General features: G+C 41.1%; 2 protein-coding genes across 3 annotated transcripts; both read left to right on the top strand.

The window, feature by feature from the left end:
• The first annotated feature begins 1,531 nt into the window (after positions 1-1,531).
• On the top strand, positions 1,532-7,282 carry LOC137124366 (protein disulfide-isomerase A3-like). 2 transcript variants are annotated; one of them, XM_067499293.1, is made up of 13 exons: positions 1,532-1,832; positions 2,026-2,104; positions 2,643-2,760; positions 2,843-2,950; positions 4,446-4,575; positions 4,748-4,861; positions 4,941-5,066; positions 5,154-5,336; positions 5,548-5,656; positions 5,777-5,905; positions 6,276-6,355; positions 6,438-6,495; positions 6,577-7,282. In XM_067499293.1, exons 1-13 carry the CDS (start codon positions 1,669-1,671, stop codon positions 6,664-6,666), a joined length of 1,488 nt encoding a protein of 495 aa, XP_067355394.1. In that variant the 5' UTR covers positions 1,532-1,668; the 3' UTR covers positions 6,667-7,282. The 2 variants fall into 2 exon arrangements, with proteins under 2 accessions (XP_067355394.1, XP_067355484.1); XM_067499383.1 differs by having other exon boundaries at positions 1,755-1,883.
• A 686-nt stretch (positions 7,283-7,968) lies between these two features.
• cct3 (chaperonin containing TCP1, subunit 3 (gamma)) lies at positions 7,969-14,659 on the top strand. The gene is made up of 14 exons (XM_067499048.1): positions 7,969-8,117; positions 8,878-8,939; positions 9,277-9,327; positions 9,783-9,845; positions 9,929-10,025; positions 10,112-10,229; positions 12,475-12,661; positions 12,764-12,913; positions 13,004-13,136; positions 13,364-13,445; positions 13,531-13,711; positions 13,793-14,038; positions 14,212-14,343; positions 14,435-14,659. Exons 1-14 carry the CDS (start codon positions 8,090-8,092, stop codon positions 14,525-14,527), a joined length of 1,623 nt encoding a protein of 540 aa, XP_067355149.1. The 5' UTR covers positions 7,969-8,089; the 3' UTR covers positions 14,528-14,659.
• The last annotated feature ends 6 nt before the right edge of the window (positions 14,660-14,665 follow it).

Below are 14,665 nucleotides of genomic sequence, written 5' to 3'. Positions count from 1 at the left end.
AAAAAGAAAAGAAAACATGACGGCAAAACGTTGGTCAATGTTGACAGGCTTGGCCTTCCAATAACCAATTGTATTTCTCTAGAGAAAGTTACATAGTTAGGGTTTTCAGGTTTGTGGGGAAATATTCGACACCTTAATTGCTTTATATGAAAATGCTGACTATGTTTTGGAATAGTACACTGCCCACTAGAATTGGTTATTATTGTTCTGTTAATCTTTTCAGAGGTCAATTGAACAAAGTGGTTATGGGGTGGTGCGGTGTTGTGAATAGTTTTAAAAACGTACATCAGCGAGTCTTAAAACTACAATTTAAAATAGTTCATCCAGGGACAGACTGATACATTGAAAACAGTTTGACTCAAATATTCTGTTACAAAGCGATTCATCAGTTAATAAATTGATTAAAAATGTATCAAAAACGAAACCACACACTATAAATTAACATTAATATGTTTCCTGCAAACCAGAGGAAAAGGAAAAACTGGGACATAAATCTGCTTCCATAAAAACTGGCTTTTCTCCAGTATCTTCACTAGGAGAAAAAGCATTAGAGAACATGAGAATTTAAAGGTACATATTCAAATGTCTTGTTAACAGTGACATAAAACCGATTTAGATTCCTGATTAGCAAAATATTCCCAATCAGTTACAGCAAATTGTTCTTCTAAAACTGTCCTGAGCCAGACGCTTGCTAACATGTTCGCAGATGTAAACACACCCCCAACCATTCCTCTCCCCAGCTGAGCAGTGCTGGTCCAAGCCAGGTCGAATTTAGGGAGGATTGCATCAGAAAGGGCATCCGGTGTAAATTCACCAAATAAACATGCGGATGATTGTGCAGACTATATATATGGGGGCAGCGTTTTGTCTGACAGGTTATTGGAATAATGAGAGGATTACATTACATCACTGCTAACAGCTAACAGTTGACGACCAATCGCAGGGCAGCTTCCCGGCATCTTCTCTTTAGGTCCCGCCTTTTATCCGACAGTTAAGATTGGTCAAGTTAATAGCGGAAGTACATACCCGCCATACAAAGTCCTTAAAATACTCAGATGTGTAAACAGTGTCACTCACTGTCTCAGTATTTTTCTATATTTCTTCTTTAGAAAATGTTAAACTTCATTTAGATCTGTTTCTGACAATTCCTTGACCAATAATGTACAGTTTAAAGAACAATAAGTAGGCACAATTCATAATTTGATTGGCAGTGTATTAACATATACCAGAGAATAACGTATAGATAAAAGAGGAAAGGAGTAAAATAAAAATACAATATAACAAATAAGTTAACGGGGTGCGGTGCTAGAGGATACAAATATGTGTCATGTAGAATGTTAAAGGCCTAAATATCTTCATACCTTTTTTTCTTATATTTCAAAGAGTGAAAAACATTATTTTCTAGGCCTCTTAGAAGGACTGAAAAGAGAGGATTGGTTTTTAAGGTTTTCTTCCTTAAAGATATATTGGCATTTCAATGCGCTTAATAAAAAAAAGACTTTCAGGACAGGAGTGGCTTTTATTTTTGAACTCAAGACCGGAACCGTTAGTGCTGCCGACGACTTAACTATCTGTGTAATGACGGGGGTCTCCACGGTGGATGACGGTTTAGTGTAGATAGATTTCTTTAATCTGTCGATCAAAAATCATTCCTCTTTCTCCGCCGTCATGGCGGCCCCATTCCGCCTCCTTCCCGCTGTCACGTTGGCTCTGCTGTCCTGTTTTCCCGCCGCGGTCTCCTCGCGTAGAGACGTGCTCGAGCTCGGGGACGCGGACTTCGACTACCTGTCAGCCGAGCACGAGACCATGCTGGTGAAATTCTACGCTCCATGGTAACGGAAGACGATAGCTTAGCATCGTCAGCTTTTTAGAGTTTGTGTTATGTAGGTAACGGCGGACGGACGCTCTTACTACCTGCTCTCTTTTGTCTCCATCATGTTCCCTCTTTTATCAGCCTGTCCTCATCAGTTCCTCCCATCTCATCCTCATCATCGTAACACTGAATAGGTTAATTCTCTGTTCCAGGTGTGGTCACTGTAAAAAATTAGCTCCAGAGTTCGACAAAGCAGCGATCAGACTGAGGGGAATCGTCCAGTTAGCAAAGGTAACTTTATTATACCTTTTTTAGCTTTTTTCTTTTTTTTTTTTTACCAGACTGACTACATGTACTTAGATTTGAGTACTTACTGGTGCTGAGTACTGATATGAGTATTGAACTGTGCTTTTGGGTATGAGTTGATGAACAGTAAAATTTTCATCAATCCGCTGCAGAGTTAAGCTTCTGGACACACGCACAGTTCACACTTAAACGCAGTATCCACCTGTCTGACAGTCTGTCCTACCGCAGATGACTGGAAGTTCTACCTCAGAGCTTCCAGTCTTCTGTAGTAAGATTTTAGCAGACCGCTTTATGTTTCTCATTTTCACTTATGTTAAAACAACTCCAACCCACTGACATTGTTCCACCTCCACCCACCTGCTCAGCCAATATGATGTTAATGCAGTATCAGGTACAGTATTGGAGACGTTTTCCAAGTAAAAGTACAGTGGAATACACTGGAAAACGCTTCTGTAAATCATAATAAAACTAATGTCAAGAGGTAAGTAAATCTTTTTGATCTCTCTCTTCGCTCCTCTCACAGGTGGACTGTACTGCTCACTCAGAGACCTGTGCTCATTTCGGGGTGACAGGTTACCCGACTCTGAAGATTTTCAGGTATGGACGAGACTCCGCCCCTTACGACGGACCACGCACTGCAGGTAAAAACAAATGTTGGACACAGTTGGACACTGTTACAAAATGTGTGTGTCGTTCTATGGGTTTAACTGTGTGTGTGTTCAGATGGGATCTATTACTATATGATGAAGCAGACTGGTCCGGACTCAATTCACCTGAAGACTGAGGAAGACCTGCAGACCTTTACCAACAACTATGATGCCAGCATTGTGGGTATGGCTATGATGTGCTTGTTATTCTGAATCACTACCTGACATCAAGTCTTTTTTATATTGCTCTATGTTCTCTTACTTTATGCAACATCCGGTGACTTTATTTCATGTAATATCTCTTAACTAACACTAATCCAACAAACAAGATGTTACTTTACTACATGCCTTCAACTCACAGATGTTCACACATAACAAAAGTTTGAAGAGAATCTGGAGACTTGGTGTTGGCAATAACATATTATGGATGTAATGTAATGTCAAAGAACCTTTTGCCCTTCTAGGTCAATAATATGTGCTGCTGTAACCCAATATGCCCAGAGACCAAAATTGCAACTAGACTAAAAAGATGCATTTGGCTCCTACACACGAAATTTTGTGAAGCTTCTTTGTTGTTATGACTAAACACTAAGTTGTCTACTATCAGAATAAAATCTTACTCGAAGATGAGTCACTGGAATTTCGTTTTAAAGTTTTACTTGCTGCAAGGAATCAATATATATACTTTGGGAGTACAGTATTGACTACCAAAGAGCAGTCAGCATACTTCCTTTATACACACAAGCCACCCCTTTAGCTTTGTGACACAGACAGCAATGCGTCATACAAAGGAAAAGGCTATCTCAGCCTTGTGTCTTTTTATAAGTGGAAACAGTTGAGAGTTGGTTGTCAATGTCTGTGGAGGAAGTATCCTGCCTTCATGTCCTGATAAGAAGTGTGACCTTGAAGAAATACAGTTTTGTTTAATAGTTTAAAAATATATTTTGTTAACATCTACATTACATGGCTCACCCGGGAATCCATGTCAGTGTTGTTCCAGTCTTTACAAACAAGTCTTTAGATTACATTATCAGTGAGAGCTGGAAGGAGATGGAAAAGGAAGTAGTTTGGTCAGGTTCCCCTGATCCGTGCGCCACTCAGGGTCAGCCTGTCTGCAAACAAAATCTTTTCATTTTCAAAGTCAGATACTCAAGCCACACATTAGCAGTGATGCTGTATCTCAAATGTATTCTTATGCTACTCTGTCTCAGGTGTGTTTGTGTCAGAGTGCTGCATGAGTCCTGTAACTATCTGTGCCCGACCTGTTGACCCATGACCTGACATAAGCTATCTTTAATCACACCTATAACAGTCAGCCATAAAGTATACTTAGCATGGACGCTAACTGGTCTGCACCTATGTAGCCACACACAGCAAGTTGGGATACTCTGTATATTCTGACATCTGTCAGTCATTGCAGCATTAAATATTTCCCACACTGTGGCTGGTGGCTTTACTGTTGTGGCTGATTTATGTAATCACTCACTTCAGCTCATCCAGGCCATAGTCTCTTTATAAGTAGGACCTGCAGAATGACTTGTCCCATTCAGGTGTGCACAACACGTATGCAGTCAGCTCCAGTTTCTTATGTGATGCATAGTGTCAAAGATAACCGATTCTGTGCTGATCATCTTTGTGGCTACCCGACCTGCTGTAGGACTGTGGTTTGTGTGTTTCAGGTGTGTTCTCAGGGGCTGACAGTTCTCGTCTGTCTGAGTTTCTGAAAGCTGCAGGGTTGTTGAGGGAACAGTTCAGATTTGCCCACACCACAGATCTAAAGTTGGGAGAAGAGTATGGAGTGTCCTCTGAGTAAGTTTATACACAGACACAAACAGAGTGTACAGGTACTGGTAAATACCGGTGGTACAAACACCGTCCAAAGCAGTAAACACCTGTTCATGTGGAGAAAGTAAAACAAGTTGGAACACGGTTCTGGTATGGTTTTATATTAACAGTCTGTGTGTGTTACATGTGTTTCCAGGAGTGTGTTGCTGTTCAGACCCCCACGACTATCAAGTGTGTTTGAGGACAGCGTCATCGTCTTTACAGATTATCTGACCATCGGATCTCTGAGACGCTTCATCAGGGATCACCTGTGAGTTTTTGTTCAGTTCGACCACAGCTACACCTGCAGCTCAACTGACCTGTCTGTCTACCCACCTGTCTATCTGTAGATATGGTCTGTGTCCTCACATGACCTTGGAAAACAGAGATCGTCTCAGGGTCCGGGACCTGCTGACAGTGTACTACGACCTAGACTACCACCACAACCCCAGAGGATCCAGATACTGGAGGAACAGGTAAAAAAACAGGTCACCACACACTCAGCTTCTCTGTTACCATAGTAAGGTTGTATTTAGGCCTTGCTACCTGTTTCTTGTTTCCAGGGTGATGAAGGTAGCCTCTAAATATGCTGGGCAGGGTCTAACATTCTCAGTGGCCAATAAGAAGGACTTCCTTTCGGAGCTGGAAGATGACTTTGGTTTAGGGACATCAGATGGAGGAGAACTTCCATTTGTCACCATCCGGACCAAACTGGGCCACAAGTTCACCATGAGAGAGGAGTTCACGTATGTAACCGGACAAGCCCGAGCTGGAGTGAGACAGAGCTGAAATTATTTATCATAGCAAGAGTTTATGTGTCTGAACACAACAAGTTATTAAAATATGGTCATGTTAGTAATCAGATTGATGAGATACAGTTAGTATTCAGATTACTGGGCTAAATATTTAGGTTACTAACTACTAAGATTAATAATCAGATTACTGTGTGTGTTTTAGGAGGGACGGTCAGTCGTTAGAGAGGTTTTTGGACGATTACTTTGCAGGTCGACTCAAGCGTTATGTGAAGTCTGAACCCATTCCTGAGAGAAACAATGCAGCTGTGAAGGTACAACTCTGACAAGCTCAGACATGTAGCAAATCTCTCTGGTCTGGTTCCACAGGCATAATCTTTAACCTCTGAACCACTGGATCTGTGACCTCTGACCACTGCAGTTCTGTTCTGCAGGTGGTTGTTGCAGAGTCTTTTGATGACATTGTTAATAATCCAGATAAAGATGTTCTGATCCAGTTTTATTCACCATCCTGTCCACACTGCAAGAAACTGGAGCCGGTCTACAGAGAGCTGGCTGACACGGTATGGACATCACTATGTTAGTAAGACTCCATTTCCAATCAGCCTATTAACACACTGTAAACCTGACTGTATGTACCATCATTGAAAGTTGTTCTGCACCAGTTCCCATAAAATAACTATCTTTGTCTCCAAAGTCAAAGTTATGTTGAACTGAAAGATCATCAGTTCCTTTTTTTTTTTTTTTTTTTTTTCAAATAATAGGGTCGCTGGCTCAGCAAAGGGATACAAGATCACATTATGATTTACATGCATATTATATGTTATTAAAGGAAATTAGCTTAGACAGTTGTGGTGGGCAAGGATCACTGAGTTCAGGTCCAAACAAAATTTTTTTCTTTCTGTGTATTACACATTGCCATCTTTTTCCCAGCTGGTTTCTGACCCAAACCTTGTCATCGTCAAGATGAATGCTGTCGATAACGATGTACCACTGGGCTACGATGTACAAGGGTGAGGAGTGAGAAAGACTCATATTTACAATCAGATCAGATCAGTGAATCCAGAGTTTCTGACCTGATCTATCTCTCTGTAGGTACCCGACCATTTACTTTGCTCCTGTTGGTAAAAAGGATGAGCCCATTCGATACGAGGTGAGTACTTCTTACTTCATTGTTCCCATTGTGGTCAGAGAGTTAGAAGTCATATTATGTTTCTTCTTCTGTGGTTTACAGGGCAGTCGAGAACTCAAGGAGTTTCTAAAGTTCCTGACGCGTGAGGCAAGTCATAATGTGGTTTTCAGTGGCTCCAAGGATGAACTCTGACCACTTGGTCTCCATGACATCAGACACAGAGACAGGTAGGAAATGGAGTCCTGTTCCTGCTGACCAACCTGGAACTGAACTAAAGGCAGGAAGTGATTGGAGCTGTATCAGAGTCCCCTGTTCTTATCAAAACATCTGTCTATTATGATCATGTATGACATCACCACGAGTCAATTACAGATTATTTATGTGTTATTTATTTATTTATTTACTTACTTACTTACTTGCTATGGTGTCATTGAGGTTTGAAATGCATTCTTGAAGAGGGGGGGGGAGACAATTTTCCAATAAAATTGTGCTTTTATTGGAAAGGTTAGAGGCTTTTCAGCAAGAGTTTTAGTTTTACTGTGTCAATACAGTTTTCCTGCCCCATCTTTATACATGCTGGAACTGTAAGTGACTATTTTATGCACAAATACAACTTATTGACATCACCATGTGAGGACTTTGTTTTTGAATGAGACTGTTTCATGTTGATATTCATATCTGATCTTTAACTTCTTGGTACTTTTTGTGATAAACTAAAGCAAAGATCTGTTCAGAGCCTTATTACTGTTATTTTACTGAGAAGCAGCTCTTCTGAGAATATTCAATAAAACTCTGGATGATGTTCAAATGTCTTTTTGCTGATTTAAGTGAACACAGGACTAGTTTTGGGCCAGGAAAGTTGCGAAGAAAAAAACTGAATATTCTGTAATAAAATACTTTGATAGACATATGCAGTACATAAACATAATAATGTGTATAGAACAGACTATATTTATGTTTTATATTGAACTAGCTAATTTCCTTTATTGTTGCATATAAGAAAACTGCTAATATCACATTAAATGGTTTTTCATCACATATTTTTTTAAACTGTAAACTCAAATCCTATGTAATATTATACAATTTATGTTACATTTTGTGTATGCATTTTTAAAATTCATCGATCCATTATCTGTAACCACTTACTCTGTTCAGAGTAGAGGGCCTGGATCCTGTTCCAGCTGTTACTGGGGGGTGGGGGTACACCCTGGATAGGTCTCCAGTCTTTATCTGGGCTGCACTTATAAAATAGTAATGTAAATTAAACTAAAATGTTCTTTCAAAAAATTCAATTTAAAAATATTTATTTTAATGTATCGTTAGTTACTTACAGAAACGTATGGTATATATGTTGTATATGGTATTTTTAAAATGTATGTAATATCTATTTAATACTGATGTTCAATGATGGAAACAGTAAATAGGGTTTTTTACTTTTTCGCGATAAAAGGCTGGACCTGTTTCCACGGATTCATCTAGCTGACTCTATTAGTCAAACGGCCTGTTTGTCAAGCAGATCGTGTCAGCTGATTGGTCCGATTGAGTCAGTTTTCCGCCCTCTCTCCTCGTGTCTCCCAGAACCTTCCAGGCACACATTGTCCGGCTCGTTGTCACAATGATCGGCCAGCAGGTTTTAGTTCTCAGTAAGTATTCTTATAATTATTTAGACGAACGCTTAAACCCAGAGACCGATCGGTACCGTTACCGGTTCCGGGCTCTACTTAATTGCCGTCTGAACAGTAGGAACCGGCTGCTAACCGGCGGCATGAGCATGTGTTAGACGGGTGTAACAGTTAGCATCAGACAACGAGCTAACGACGTTAGCACCGCTAACTGGTTTTGACTGCGGAGAGCATGCTGACATGCTAAGCTAAGCTATCTTATCCTCGTTACTCAGCATGACGATGTAGCTAGTCTGCTCGCAGCTAACATGCCACCGTCATTTCTTAATCAAATTGCGGAGTTTAAATTAAGAATCGTAGTTTAGTATTTACATCACTGTTTAGCTGCTATTGTTGCTAACCGCAACATGATGCTGAAGCTGCCACACCCGCACAGACCCGCAGATTACCGTGCAGCCCTCAAAGTCGTTGTCAGGCATTGTGATGACGAACTCTCTGTAGTCTGTGTTTTAACTAACCGCACAACGCACACAGTCGTTAATGGACCAAGTAGATGTTTATTACATAAACTGTAGATAACTAATAAGTAAATTATAACTTGTAGTTTTATTCAATGTTTAACTCCTTTTGTTTCTGTATGCTTGCTACTGAAACTGAGTAAAAATTCTCATGTTTCTTTTTCATTATTACAGTAGATTTGCACACAATTATAAATGAATGCAAAGATAGTTGCCCTTTTGCCGTCAAAACTAGCGTTTAGATGAACTTCCTGTCTCTGCAGATCAGAACGTAAAGAGGGAGTCAGGACGTAAAGTCCAGACAGGAAATATCAACGCTGCAAAGGTCAGTGTATGTGTATATATATGTATATGTATGTATGTATGTGTATATGCATATATGTATATGCGTATATGTATATATGTATGTATATGTGTGTGTGTATGTATATATACACACACACACACACACACACACACACACACACATATATATATATATATATATATATATATATATATATATATATATATATATATATATATATATATATATATATATATATGTGTGTGTGTGTATATATATGTATATGTGTGTGTGTGTATATGTATATTAAATGTCTGGCTGTATTAAATGTCAGCATTGTGTTTAATCATGTCTAATGTGATTTTGTGTGTTTCAGACAATCGCAGATGTTATCAGAACCTGCCTAGGCCCCCGAGCCATGATGAAGGTGATGCCTCTTTATCCTCTCAGAAACCAAAAGTCTTACAGAGAGGATTACAGGAAATTATTTACCAATAATTTGTTTTAAATATTGGATACATGTCTCTTCTGCTTCAGAAAGAATCAGAAATTGTTGAGTAGATTACCTGTATTACATGTTGTTGTGTGGAAGACAACAGTTTAGCACAGCCGCCATGTGTATCATTTATATTCATTATTCAGTTGAGTCATTTATTTCGACATGAGGCCAGACAAAGTGAAATTAGACAAACTGTCAGTTTCTGTTACTATACAGCCAGTTAAAAAAAAAAAATTATTTGTATTGGTTTATTTTTTGCTTTGACTCAAATGTGACTGAACAGTGGTTTGTTACAGCGGAAGGTGCATTTTTATATAAAAACAGTGATATTTGAGCCTTAAATGATGATAAAGAATAATATAGTTACATGTCTGTGTGGACAGATGTTACTGGATCCCACTGGAGGAATCGTGATGACCAACGATGGAAATGCCATCCTGAGAGAGGTCAGAAATGTCTATTTATCTTGGTTTGGCAACATTGCTTTGTCTATCTTGACTCCCACCAACTTCTGTCTTCATGGCAACAGATCCAGGTCCAGCATCCTGCAGCTAAGTCCATGATAGAGATAAGTCGTACCCAAGATGAGGAGGTGGGAGATGGGACTACGTCGGTCATCATCCTTGGTGAGAAACTGTAACAGTGAAACATGTGGAAGTTTCACAGCAGCTCCTATACATGTTACTGATGATGTGTTCGTGCTTGTGTTCAGCTGGAGAGATGCTGTCGGTGGCAGAGCAGTTCTTGGAGCAGCAGATGCACCCAACCATCATCATCAGTGCATACAGACAGGCTCTGGAAGACATGTTGGACACCCTAACGGAGATAAGGTACTCAAGAGTATAACTGCTCCTTTACTGTAGCTGCAGGCATTTGCCTTGACCGGTTGGGGTGAGTGGAAAGTGAAGAGAGAAAAGGAAAAGAGCAACATCAGCAACAACAAAACATCTGGCAGGTTGGTAGGACCAGTAGCTGCACACTGGCGAACACACAGCCCGGGGACACCTGCAGAAAGGGACAGAGAGAAGGAGACAGACAACTACGGGAGAAAACACACATAGTTAATGTCATAGAGTGGTGACAATTGTGGGGTGAGAGGGACAAGAGGAGGAAAGAAGCTCAGTGCATTGGGGGGTGGAAGCCTTTAGCAGCATGACTATAGCTAACTATAATCTTAATCAAAGGGAAGAGTTTTAAGCCTAGACTTAAAAGTAGAGAGGGTTTCTGCTTCCTGAATCTGAACTGGGAGCTGGTTCCACAGGAGAGGAGCTTGATAGCTAAAGGCTCTGCCTCCCATTCTACCTTCGGAAATTCTGGGAACCACAAGTGGGCCTGCATTCTGAGATCGAAGTGGTCTACTGGGATGATATGGTGCTATGAGGTCTTCTATATATGATGGAGCCTGACCGTTCAGATATATGTAAGAAGCAGGGTTATATAGGAAATATGATCTCTCTTGCTAGTTCCAGTCAGCACTCTTGCTGCAGCATTTTGGATTAATTGCAGGCTTTTTAGGGAGTTACTGGGGCATCCTGAAAGTAGGGAATTACAGTAGTCCAACCTAGAGGTAACAAATGCATGGACCAGTTTTTCGGCATCACTTTGAGACAGGATGCTCCTAATTTTGGCAGTGTTCCGTAGATGGAAGAAGGCTGTTTTAGAGATTTGTTTTATATGTGAGGTAAAAGACAAATCCTCGTCAAGATCAACTCCAAGGCACTTTAATCCCAATTTCATGTTCCAGTCTCTGTAATAAAATGTTGTGATCAATGTATCAAATGCAGCACTAAGATCTAACTGAACAAGTATAGAGACTGGTCCATTATCTGAGGCCATGAGAAGATCGTTGGTGACTTTTACCAGTGCTGTTTCTGTACTATGATGAACTCTAAATCCTGACTGAAAGTCTTCATACAAATTATTCCTGTACAGATGGTCCCATAATTGTTTTGCGACTACTTTTAGAAATAAAGGGGAGTTTAGATATTGGTCTGTAATTGGCTAAAACACCTGGGTCAAGACAGGGTTTTTTAAGTAGTGGTTTGATTACAGCTACCTTATAGGCCTGTGGTACATAGCCTGTTTCTAAAGATAGATTAATGATATCTAATGCAAACGTATCAAAGCTTCCTCGGGCAGTTTAGTTGGAATAGGGTCTAGCAGACAGGTTGTTGGTTCAGGTGAGGTAATAATTGAAGTTAGCTCAGTGAGATCTATGGGTAAAAAACAGTCTAAGAGGGATTGGGGCCTTATTGAGGATTCTAGCAATGTTGTAGGTGAAGATCTATCTGTAATATTTGGGGGGAGGATCTGGTGAATTCTTTGTCTAATAGCTACAATTTTATTCATAAAGAAAGTCATGAAGTCATTGCTGCTCAGAGTTAAGGGAAAACTAGGCTCAACAGAACTATGGCTCTTAGTCAGCCTGGCTACAGTGCTGAACAGAAACCACAGGTTGTTCTTGTTTTCTTCTATTTATGATGAATAATATGTTGTTCTGGCATAACGGAGAGCTTTTTTGTACATTTTTAAACAGTTTTTCCAGGCTAAATGAGATTCTATTAAATTTCTGGAACACCAATTCTTTTCTAACTTTCGTGTTGCCTGTTTTAAGTTGCGGTTTGCAAATTATACCGTGGAGACCGCCTCTTCTGGTTTACTGCCTTCCTTTTCAGAGGGGCAACCCTGTCAAGTATTTTGCGTAGTGAGGCTGCAGAATTATCAACAAGATAATGAACTTGTGCATGAGTATGCTGCCAATATATGAAACTATTATCTAGATCCAATGGAAAGTATCTGTTGTCATATACATTGGTATTCCTCTGCAATTTTAAGATAAATGGGGGGGGGGTGCCCTGCTTTGCACCAATTCAAATGACAGTGTAGTCATTATGAGAGCAGCATCAACAGAAAATATGAACCACCTGGCCTCTAAACTATGGATAATTATAAGAATATTGAGAAATCGTAAGTGATCAATTTATCGCATTTTTGTCCTCTGCTTCTTTTACCCGTGCGAGTGGGAAGACAGATCTGCTAATTCTAACTAATTGATCCTTGATCTCCTTCCCCAAGTACCCCCGTGGACACGTCAGACCGCTCCATGATGCTAAAGATCATCCACTCTGCCATCAACACAAAGTCCCTGAACCGTTGGTCTGAACTGGCCTGCAGCATTGCGTTGGATGCTGTCCGCACTGTGGAACTGGAGGACAATGGGCGCAAAGAGATAGACATCAAGAAATACGCCAAAGTTGAGAAGGTACAAGGTCTTCTCATCTTGACCTCTCGGATCCACCCAGTTGTTTTTACTACCTGCTGTTTGTCTTGCTCCCCACCCCTGCCTAACAGCTGCTGTGTTCAGGTTCCAGGTGGGATAATTGAAGACTCCTGTGTTCTGAGAGGCGTCATGCTGAATAAAGACGTGACTCATCCCAGGATGAGACGCATGATTAAAAACCCCCGAATAGTACTATTGGACTGTTCCCTGGAGTACAAGAAAGGAGAGAGCCAGGTAAAGTAATGTATCTCTGCATGTCTGTCATGTGTGCAATGTGCTCTTCATCTGTCTGCTGTGTATGTAACATTTTCTTTACATGCTCAGACGGATATAGAGATCAGTAAGGAGGAGGACTTTGCCAAGATCCTGCAGATGGAGGAAGATTACATCCAGCAGATCTGCGAGGACATCATCCGCCTCAAACCTGACCTGGTCTTCACTGAGAAAGGGATCTCAGGTACCCACACCTCAACACACCTGTACCTGCATGTTTTAACTCTCATCAGTTCCATTAGTGTGCTTGTGATTATCGTAGAGTTGCAGACACAAGAAAAATCATAAATTAAATGTCAGACACAACATGATGTTGGTTTCAACCGCATCAGAAACTCCATTCCATCAGGTAAAAGTTGGCTTATTAAAGAACGGGGATCTGAACTTACAGACGTGTCCTTTGTGTCTCAGATTTGGCTCAGCACTACCTGGTGAAAGCTAACATCACTGCTATCCGCCGCGTAAGAAAGACCGACAACAATCGCATTGCCAGGTAAGCTGTCATTTTGAACTGTACGTGTTTCCTGTTGACTACCAATAATGGATATCCTGTAAACCATTTTCTGTATCTCCCCCAGGGCATGTGGTGCTCGTATCGTCAGCCGTACTGATGAGCTGCGTGATGAAGATGTGGGTACAGGGGCTGGGCTGTTTGAGGTGAAGAAGATCGGGGATGAGTATTTCACCTTCGTCACTGAGTGTAAAGACCCAAAAGCTTGCACCATCTTGCTTAGGGGGGCCAGCAAGGAGATCCTGGCTGTGAGCACTCTAGTTTATTAATAAAGATTAATGTTTAAGGTGTCACCACAGATAGGACACTCAACTTACTCTGCTCCTCAGGAGGTGGAGAGGAACCTGCAGGACGCCATGCAGGTCTGCCGTAACGTGCTGCTGGACCCCTTCCTGCTACCAGGTGGTGGCGCCGTGGAGATGGCTGTGTCAAAACGTCTACTGGAGCGTTCCCGTACTCTGACCGGCGTCGAACAGTGGCCGTATCGTGCTGTGGCCCAGGCCCTGGAGGTCATCCCCAGAACCCTTATCCAAAACTGTGGAGCCTCCACCATCCGGGTCCTGACCTCCTTGAGGGTACCAAGCTTTATTAATCAAACATGTATTTCTAACTGGGGTGACACTGGAACCAAGACTGGACCCGTTCCTTTGTGTCTCCTGGGCAAAAACACTCAAAAGGTTTCTGCTTGTTTATATTTTAAGGTTTAAGGATTGTCATTTTTTATCTTGTTTTATTTTTTTGTCCTCAGGCCAAACACACACAGGATAACAGTGTGTGCTGGGGTGTGGATGGAGAGTCAGGCTGTCTGTCTGACATGACATCTCTGGGAATCTGGGAACCGCTTGCTGTCAAAGCTCAGACCTACAAGACTGCTGTGGAGGTCAGGACTGGGACAAGAACATGATTTAAGACTGACTGACAAAAGAAATAAAATGGCCTTAATCTAGCTCTCTCTTTTTTGTGTTTACCAGACGGCCATCTTACTGCTGCGCATTGATGACATTGTCTCTGGCCACAAGAAGAAAGACAAAGACCAGCCGATGGGAGGGCAGGGAGCTGAGTAGACCCACATCTGTCCACTTAAATCCAGATCCGCATCAGAGTCACTCTGTTTGTGTATGTGTGTGTGTGAGTGGGACTAGATTCTCTGAAATGTAATAAAACCTGTCAATAATAAAATGCAAGTTAGAAATATGTTTCTG

The sequence above is a fragment of the Channa argus genome, chromosome 1 (genome assembly GCF_033026475.1).
Source record: "Channa argus isolate prfri chromosome 1, Channa argus male v1.0, whole genome shotgun sequence".
Classification (NCBI taxonomy): Eukaryota; Metazoa; Chordata; class Actinopteri; order Anabantiformes; family Channidae; genus Channa; species Channa argus.
This window is presented reverse-complemented; position numbering and strand designations above follow the sequence as displayed.

Excerpts from the sequence above, each read along its gene's own strand:
- LOC137124366 (XM_067499293.1), top strand. The coding sequence starts at position 1,669 with ATGGCGGCCCCATTCCGCCTCCTTCCCGCTGTCACGTTGGCTCTGCTG. Across the intron at positions 2,105-2,642 it reads GAATCGTCCAGTTAGCAAAG|GTGGACTGTACTGCTCACTC; the intron begins GTAACTTTATTA and ends CTCCTCTCACAG. Across the intron at positions 4,576-4,747 it reads GAGTATGGAGTGTCCTCTGA|GAGTGTGTTGCTGTTCAGAC; the intron begins GTAAGTTTATAC and ends ATGTGTTTCCAG.
- cct3 (XM_067499048.1), top strand. The coding sequence starts at position 8,090 with ATGATCGGCCAGCAGGTTTTAGTTCTCA. Across the intron at positions 9,846-9,928 it reads GAAATGCCATCCTGAGAGAG|ATCCAGGTCCAGCATCCTGC; the intron begins GTCAGAAATGTC and ends TCATGGCAACAG. Across the intron at positions 14,039-14,211 it reads GGGTCCTGACCTCCTTGAGG|GCCAAACACACACAGGATAA; the intron begins GTACCAAGCTTT and ends TTTTGTCCTCAG.